Consider the following 9,310-nt stretch of genomic DNA (forward strand, 5'->3'; position numbering starts at 1 on the left):
TGACACATTTTGCAGTATTTTTAAATCTATTTTCTCTCAGCTAGGAATGTTAAATTATGTTCTACAATTTTAAAGTTATGCTATTAAATTGTATAAATATTAATATTAATAACATTTAAAAATTAAAATGTGGATTTACATTACGAGAGAGAGAGAGAGAGAGAGAGAGAGAGAGAAAATTGTCATGTTATTTATTGTAAACTAAGAAAATGCTAATCTATCACAAATTCTACATAATTAATAATATTAAATGTACAAATTAATTAATTTCTGTAATAATATATAGTTTAACTGGTTCAAACAAGATCGCAAAAAAAAAATAAAAATCTTGATGCATGCAGTCATACTTTTATAAATGTAAATATAAAGGCATCGGATAGTAATACATCTAAATAAACAATATTTAAAGCAGTAAAAGAAGTAGTACGTACAAAATAAAAAAATTATATGAAAAAAATTCATATGAGGTACGTCCACATATAAAAAGCTGCAATTTTTTTTACATCCACCGATTAGAAGAAAAACCTTTCAAAATATTGTCTCTGCTTCTCGATTTGTTTTTTGCGAAATGAAACCCGGTCCATAATTCGACTGTATATCTTTTGAATTACATTGTCACTCATCTGAAACAAATAGTTTTATTAATAATAATAAAAAATTAAATAAATAGTAATATCATTCCGCATTATGAATTCATATTTATAAACAAAGATTTGCATACTGAAATTAACAAACTGTTTATATAACTAATAAAACAAATATAAAAATGATCTTTAGAAAGTAATAAGCTAGAACAATATTTCATTTTCTATCGCTGTTTATAATTATATTTATTAAATTTACCTCTTTTATTTGATGGCTTCTAATTGTGTTATTTACTTCAACTAAGTTAGTTTCTAGAATACTGTAAACGTTCGTCATTATTTTCTAAAATGAATAATTTTAATACCATTATTACTAAACAACGTTATTGTAACATTATCAAAATTATTTTAAACATTAAATAATAATTATTAATATCGCATTATTATCATATTTTGTATACATATTTAAACATGTTAAAATTTTTACCTCAGCTAAATACTCGAAATATACGTTATTAATCATAATAATTAATGTTGCAATTATATTAACATTTCTAAAAACAAAAAAAATCAGATGTATATATATAATACATATAATAAACTTTTGTACAAAATATTTATAAAAATATGTTACTTTACTTGGGTTTTATTTTGTGAAAATTATCTAATATATACGTCAATATAATTGGATTTTTCACATGCTTCGTAATAAAATGTAAGAAACTATTAACGAGAAATTGATCTTTCTGTTTTGTATCAGTGATCTGTCTATCTATTGTTGTTAAATACATTTTGATTAACTCAGTATCTTCAATGCAAGCCAAATATTCTGAAAATTTAATGTCAGTTTTGTTCAATCCTCTAGTATACACTGTTCCAAAAGTTTTCGCATATCTCGTAGTTATCATCAAACCTCTACAATATGTCCATGTCTTCCACCATGGCAAAAGTCTAAAATATAAATAGAATTTAATTTTCTTATTAAAGGTTTTCGTATTAACTCATTTGAACATTATAGGAGATATCTACAAGGAAATTTGATTGAGAAAAACTAAAAATATGTAACATAATTTACCTGTGTTTTATAGGATCTTGGAGATGTTGTTTTAATTTATCGTTGGCTTCTTCCATACAATCGATTTCACCGAGAAAACATGCCCATTTTGCAGCTTCTTGTCGCAAACATATTCTAAGTTCGTCTATATCATGAATTTCTTCATATTCAATTCTTTCAAGTACCTTGTTTAACATGTTTCTTATTCTTTTCTAAAAGTAGTTTAATATATATTTTTTTGTTTGTAAGTTTATAATTATAGTTCATTGACAAAGATTTTCAGCACCCAGCTATGTATCCACTAACAATATCATATATCAATATTATTGATAATAGTGAAAATCATACATTTTGGGGACTGTTCTTCGCGTGAGTGATTATTCAAACTGAATTTCTTTGCACATTTATTTGCGAGGTAATAATATGTAAAATTTTATCGTTGCTGGATATATTCTTCAGATTGTATTTTAATTTTTTGTGACGAATGAGAGTATATGCAAATATCTGAAATGTAACACTTACATTGAAATCTATTAGTAATTACCTTAAATCTATAATTTTTTGGTTCCAGCATTGCTATAGGAATAGTATTAAACATGTGTTCCAGAGCTTTAAACATAGGATACCATGCTATATAATCTTCTTCTTGACCCAAATACGATGTGATACTCCAGAATATAGAGACTTTGAGGTGACCTGCTATCACTAAATGATATGCATCATCGATAATTTGGGCACGATTAAGAACATGAATTTTCGTAAAATTATCAGAGTTTAGATAATTTGAAATTCTTTGCCAATTCTCATCATCATAGTTAACGCGGTAATATCCTGTCGAATAATAAATAAATTTGAACAATTTTTATTATTCTGAATAATTTTATAATTAATATCTTTATTTTCAAACATTTTCGTTTCATATTTTTATATATATGAATTATAATTTTAAACCGTATCAAAAATTTTATAAAATACAAATACATATTAAAAATTAATTATAAATAAAAATGAAGTTATGCTACATATTTTTGTGTAGCATGAAATAAAATTGATTCTAGTTGTGCTTATGCATATAATAATTACTTTATACAAATGAGAAAAATTTCTGTAATATGAAACTGTACAAAAATTATATTTCACCTGTGTACTTATATTAGTATACTAATTTTATAAATATAGTTAATTTTTTAAATAATTTTTATTATTATTAGAATAAAATATTTGTAAAAATATAACTTTAATATTGATATTACGTAGAAAACGCCCATATATATATCTTATTAATTATATATAATAATACAGAACACAGAACATTACACGAAGCATTTTAAAACTATTGTAGTTATATATAATGAATATATAATGAATATCTCATATTTTTATATAATAATGTATAAAACAGAAAAAATATAAAATAATGTTAATTGTGTGTGTAAAATAAAGACGAGTAATAAGTCATAATTATAAGTCAATTGGTCGATAATTACCAATTTGTTGTATATTGTATATTATCCAACCATCGTCAAGAAGTGACTTTGTTGAATTTAAATCCCATGATTTGCATAGCCAGAAGTGAGGAAAATTGTTAAAATTGGTATACGTCTGGGTCGTAAAAGTTACAGGAATGCAATCAGTTTGTAATGTGTCGTAATTTTGTACCGATATATGTATATCGATCCAAGGACCACCATAATTTCGTACTACTTTGATGAGAGGACAATGCTCTTCCAAAGTCCAATATTTCATTGTTTGTAATGATATTTCAGTATCTACATTTTTTGCATCAGCAACAACTTTTTCCAAAAAAGTCATAAAACTTTGACGATGAAATTGGCTAAATTCACAAAGTATGTAAATTATGTAAAGAAAACATTATAAATATATTAAAATTGTATGTATAATTTTAATATTAAAAAAATTTTTAATAAATACTAAGAAGCAAAATATAATTGCACTTTTATTTATATATTTATATGTGGCGATAAATGCCACAAGCATATAAAATATATACAAAATAAAAATTAAAATTACAAGCAACGTGTGTCAAGAATATCGCGACCGGTAACACAAAACAATAAATAAATAAACGAGCGACTAACATGACGAAGGAAAATTTCGATTTCCGAACATAATCAAAAACGAGAGTACCTCAAAATAAAGATAGAGTCTAATCACCTAAAAATAAAAATAAGATCGCGGAATGATGGAGAGAAGCGAGACAATGCGCGGCCTCGAGGCCAGAGACTTGCGTTCGCGTAACACGTTTTGTTTCCCGGCGAAAAGTAAAAGTTTGTATCAGATCTTTTGTGACACGAATAAAATGAAGTAAGATACATTATACTGTGCAACCCCAAATTAATATTCCGGATAAAATATTTTCACCCGATCCGCGATAACGGCGAAACATATTTAACGAACAAGAACGCACCCAAATATATATCTTATATTTATATGATGATAATAACATAATATTGAATAAAATTTAATAATTTTATTTGATTTGTTAGGTATTAATAATACAGATTATATTTGATCAAGGTATTGAAAGAGTTATAAAATGATTAATAAAAGAAATAACAAAACAAATAAATTGAAGATAAAGAAAGCACATAAAATTAAAAACATATAATAAAAGAGATCGTTCTACGAAAAAAAATGAAATAAAAATAAAGAAAGCAATGCAAAAGAGATACACGTGTTAGATATATTTAAAATAAGATTAAAAAACGAATGTAGCACAAAATTCAATAAAAAAAAACACATAAAAATAATACACGATAGAAAGAAATAAAGGAAATAATAAAAAGAATAAAAATTAATTAAAAAATTATTTTAAAAAATAGTAAATTTTTAAACAAAAATATAAAACAACAATGAATATGTATATATATATGAAAAAATGACAAAACAACAATTTATTTCAACAAAAGCGGTTTTCATAATAGAACCAAAATAATGAAAAGCAATATGAAATAATATCAGAAGAAGCAAAATAATAAAGGACATTATTTAAATTTATATAAATTTGTATGATTATAAATTATTTAAGATTTATATAATTTTATTGTAGGAATAAATTAATAAAAATCTGCGCGTTATATTATATTTTAAATTGTAACATATATTTTCCGCTGTCGATCGTTTATCGTTCTCAGGATTTATGTGCCTTAGGACAAATTCGATATAATAAAAGACGCAAACAAAGCAGTGTGAGTTAGCTCGCTCTGTTTTGAAAAGATAAATAAGTAAAACGAAAATAACTGCGATTGCCGTGACGAACTTGTCGGACAAAGTGATAACCGAAAATTAAAAGAGGCTTCTAGAAACATAAACAAGAATCTAAATACGACCGATTAACCGCCGCAGACAGATTTGCTCGCTCGATTCTTCGACGATACACATCGACTGATTGTATAATAAAGTATTATTTAACTTCTGCACGTGTGTTATATCAAAGCATTGTCTTACTCACGTGCTATTTGTATATGAGCGAACGTTTTTCCAAAATATTTCTTCGGTAAAGACATGTTGCATCATGCGCAGTATAAAGGGTCCTACAATTTACATATAAAATATATATAAATTAGATATATTTTAAAGATATATATATTATAAAGATTATATGTATACATAGTGATATTAAAAAAAATTTCTTTATTTTTAATTTTTTATTTATATTTAAAATAAATTTTCTGTAAATATTTACGAAGATAGCAAAATATTAAAGAACCACACAATTAATATTATCTACACACATGCGCGATTACTACCGGACCTTTTGTATATATATATATATATATATATGTATATATGTATATACATATATATACACAGGCATATGTATATATATACATATATACATATACGTATATGTATATATCTTAAATTAATTATAGAATGTACATAAATATGCGCGCGTGTGTGTGTGTACTCTAATAACATTATTTTTGTAATAAAATCTAGATAAAGAATTAAATATCTTATAATTTTACACATATTTTTATAATAATAATAGTTCAAAATTTACGCGGATTATTTTATTATATTACGTTATATACCTCTGATGGATTCGCGAATTTTCGATAAACTGTCATCTTGTGAAGTAGAATTCCACATACGATAATCACCATCCAAATAAAAAGAAGTATGTTGATTTTGAACAACAAATAAATTTATTATTCGATTATCTGAATAAATCTGTAAAAAAAAATTATTAACATATCGATATAACCGCTCTAAAAATACTTGCATTAGAAAAAAATACTAATATCATTAGCGGTTCTTTTATGTTAAAAAGAAACACTTTTTTATTTTATAATACACATACAAATAAATATAATAATAAAATCTAAAATATTTAAAAATATCAGATAAAGTGGGAGGGGGGGGAGTGTTAAAAAAGATTTTTTTTTCTTACTTTGCATTGTTCACATTATATTTATATGAATGTAAATATTAAAAAAATTATTTTTAAAAAACAGTTCAATATTGTATACATATGTATTTATTGCTAAATGTTTTTAAAATAATTTAGCAAAAATTTATGCATTTTGTAAGAATAATTTAATATACAAAAATCTTGCTATATAAATGCTTAAGTATATATGTTATCGTTTTCGAGAAAATGGGAGGTGATAGCGTTAAAAATATTTAGAATAACCTCATTGACAGCATATGTTGCAAGCAATGTAGTAAGAGCTTTGTTGAACCAAGAAGACGATCGAAACGGATTGTTCAGATTATAAAACCATTGCTGTGTCACTTTATGTCCTACTAATTGAGCTACTTCGATTTTGTGAGCAACAGAATATAAATTTTTATCGTAAACAATATCCATTTCTCTGAAAGTAATATTTAAATGTTAGACTGAGTATTTTTATAGTTAATACAATTTTATTTATGTAATAATTTTTTAATTTTATTGTTAGATGTACGATTTACAAACTCATGGGTACAATTTAGCAAATCAATATTGTAAATGGTAACAAATAATATTTTTTGTAATTTTTAATTTAAGTATAAAACAATGATTTTGTGTTAATGCGTAAATCATTGATGAAGCAGTTTAATTTTAATGAATAAAAAAATGTCATTTCTTTTATAGCTTTATTACAATTTTAAAATTTATCTTAAAGGATACGACATTGCATAAAAATGTTTACCTTTATGTTTGTATATATTAGAACAATAAACTACAATATTTTGAGTTATAATACGAATAAACTTAATTTTTACTAATGGGAAAATATTTAAAACGATCAACTGGCTATTATTAATGGTGTTGATTTATTTGTGCAACAACGTTTTGAATCTGAATTAGGTCCTCTTCATATTAATCAATACAAAGAAAATTACAAATTATATAATACAAATAAAAAATTCTAATAAATGATATACAAAGAGCAAAGTCAAAAAATATATAATAAAAATATAAAAAATTATCAAAATTAATAAATAAAAAGTAACCTGATGTTAAACGTCAATGTTAATTAATACATCTTAAATAATCAGATAGTAGATATTTGTTCACGAACGTGTGAATCAACATATAACAAAAAGTAGAAATTAATTTATATACGGTTCTTAACAGGCTCCATAGCATAATAAAAAAAGGGAAAGATATACTTTTACCTAACAAAAGAACGAACGTCGTCTATAAAATTGATTGCAAGGATTGCTCGGCGTGTTACATTGGTCAAACTAAGCGTCATTTAGAAACGGCGTATTAAAGAACATCGCAGCAATATTAAAAAGCATGAAAGTAATTATTCGGTGATCAGCAATCACCGAATAATTACTCACAATCACGACTTTAATTGGGAGTCTGTGTCCATTTTGCATAATAAATGTAATACTAGAAAAAGAGAAATCTGTGAAATAATTTATATTAAAAGACACAACGACTCTATTAATTTGCAAAAGGACACAGACAATCTTAATTCGATTTATAACACTATTATTAACGCTTTTAATATCTTTGACTTGTTTGTTTTCTTTTTACTGTTTTTGAATTATTTCTTTTTATTTTGTTTTATTATTTTATAAGATGTATTGTAGTTATTTTTGTCACCTTGCTCGGATTTGACATTTCTGATAACTATATCAGTTAATGTTGAATCATGTTTAAGTGCACATGTGAAGTAAAGAACGAAATTTCTTTTGTTTTGTATCGCTTCATAGTGAACATTGTTAACATCACGTTTGTAAACAAATACCTACTATCTCGTTATTTAAGATGTATTAATTAACATTGACGTTTAACATCAGGTTACTTTTTATTTATTAACTTTGATAATTTTTTATATTTTTATTATATATTTTTTGACGTTGCTCTTTGTATATCATTTATTAAAATTTTTTATTTGTATTATATAAATTGTAATTTTCTTTGTATTGATTAATCTGAAAAAGATCCAATTCAGGGTCGAAACGTTGCTGCACAAATAAATCAACACTATTAATAATAGCCAGATGGTCGTTTTAAATATATTCCCATTGGTTTAATCTTACTGACATTCGACTTTCTTACTTTAATTTTTACCATTTAAAATTGTTGTTTTTACAATAACTTATACTTTCGCACATTTACAGAATTAAAGATATACATACATGTTTTTCAATTTTATAATTTTGCATACTAATATATAATTTTATTTTTAAAGTAATTTTAAGTACTTGTACTCACTTATACAAAACAAGTCCCAAAACTGTTATGTCATTATCAGAAAAATTTGGTATTGCAACATGAGTCACATTTGAAATAATGTTCGAATGTAGTATCCATTTATTTTTGAACAACAACGTGATTTCTTCAGCTACATTTTTTGCAAATTCCATGTGAAATACAGTTTCGTTTCTGCACCACATTTTAATCTTTTGAGTATAATTATCAATACTTAATAAATAATTGAATACAAATATTGTTGCAAAATACGGCGACATTGCAGGTGTGGTATCGAAATATGTCAATGATATATTGTTCTCATTTAATTTTTCCGTATTTCGCAATGGCATATTTGACAAAGCCGTGCATTGAGTACATCCTATAGATATGTTAAAGGTTGCTTCTAAGAATAAATACTTTTCATCCCAACACGATGACATTTGTCGGGTGCCTATTATATGCAAATGAGTAGCAGCTACCAAACTATACATTTCAAAGAACATAAATTAATGAAACATTTTTAGCAAGCATCAAAATGTTGAAATTTAAAAATGTTTAAATGTAATATGTAATAATATGCATTAAAGGTATAAAATTAGTAGTCTTTATATTTAAATTGCATGATATATAATAATTTTCGAAACATTTAATACAAAAATAATATATATTAATTACGAGATTTTATGTAATTGCACATTGCACATTGATTTAATAAACATATATTATTTACTTACGAGAATTCTTTTTTCACATTAAAATATTTAAAGACTTTATCAGTAAAACCAAAATATTTAATATATAAAGTGTAATTTCCTGGTAATAACTCATCCTTAAAAGAAAGGTCAATTATGTCTTCTTCAAAATCATATATCGGATTATAAACTGTATACTTAATATTCTCATGATGTTTTTCTAGATTTTTAATTAAAACTATATTTTTAAAATATAATTTTTCTGAATATATGTTGTTGATTAATATATTTTGCGTTTTGTTAAGAATGCTTATGC

General features: G+C 24.5%; 1 protein-coding gene across 1 annotated transcript; it reads right to left on the reverse strand.

Annotated features, from left to right (window-relative positions):
• Window positions 1-272: 272 nt before the first annotated feature.
• On the reverse strand, window positions 273-8,816 carry LOC114945842 (aminopeptidase N-like). The gene is made up of 11 exons (XM_085490182.1): window positions 8,324-8,816; window positions 6,299-6,479; window positions 5,697-5,835; window positions 5,111-5,192; window positions 3,126-3,472; window positions 2,183-2,469; window positions 1,660-1,850; window positions 1,224-1,535; window positions 1,072-1,138; window positions 844-927; window positions 273-623 (listed from the first exon to the last, which is right to left on the reverse strand). The coding sequence occupies exons 1-11, from the start codon at window positions 8,803-8,805 to the stop codon at window positions 513-515; spliced, it is 2,283 nt and encodes a 760-aa protein (XP_085346308.1). The 5' UTR covers window positions 8,806-8,816; the 3' UTR covers window positions 273-512.
• Window positions 8,817-9,310: the final 494 nt, after the last annotated feature.

The sequence above is a fragment of the Nylanderia fulva genome, unplaced genomic scaffold (genome assembly GCF_048542155.1).
Source record: "Nylanderia fulva isolate GAGA-0341 unplaced genomic scaffold, ASM4854215v1 Scaffold992, whole genome shotgun sequence".
In the NCBI taxonomy this organism is placed as follows: Eukaryota; Metazoa; Arthropoda; class Insecta; order Hymenoptera; family Formicidae; genus Nylanderia; species Nylanderia fulva.

Coding starts and splice junctions, on each gene's coding strand:
- LOC114945842 (XM_085490182.1), bottom strand. CDS start 8,805: ATGTTCTTTGAAATGTATAGTTTGGTAGCTGCTACTCATTTGCATATA. Junction 5,193..5,696: donor AATTCGCGAATCCATCAGAG/GTATATAACGTA, acceptor TGTAAATTGTAG/GACCCTTTATACTGCGCATG. Junction 624..843: donor GAAGCCATCAAATAAAAGAG/GTAAATTTAATA, acceptor TATTTGTTTCAG/ATGAGTGACAATGTAATTCA.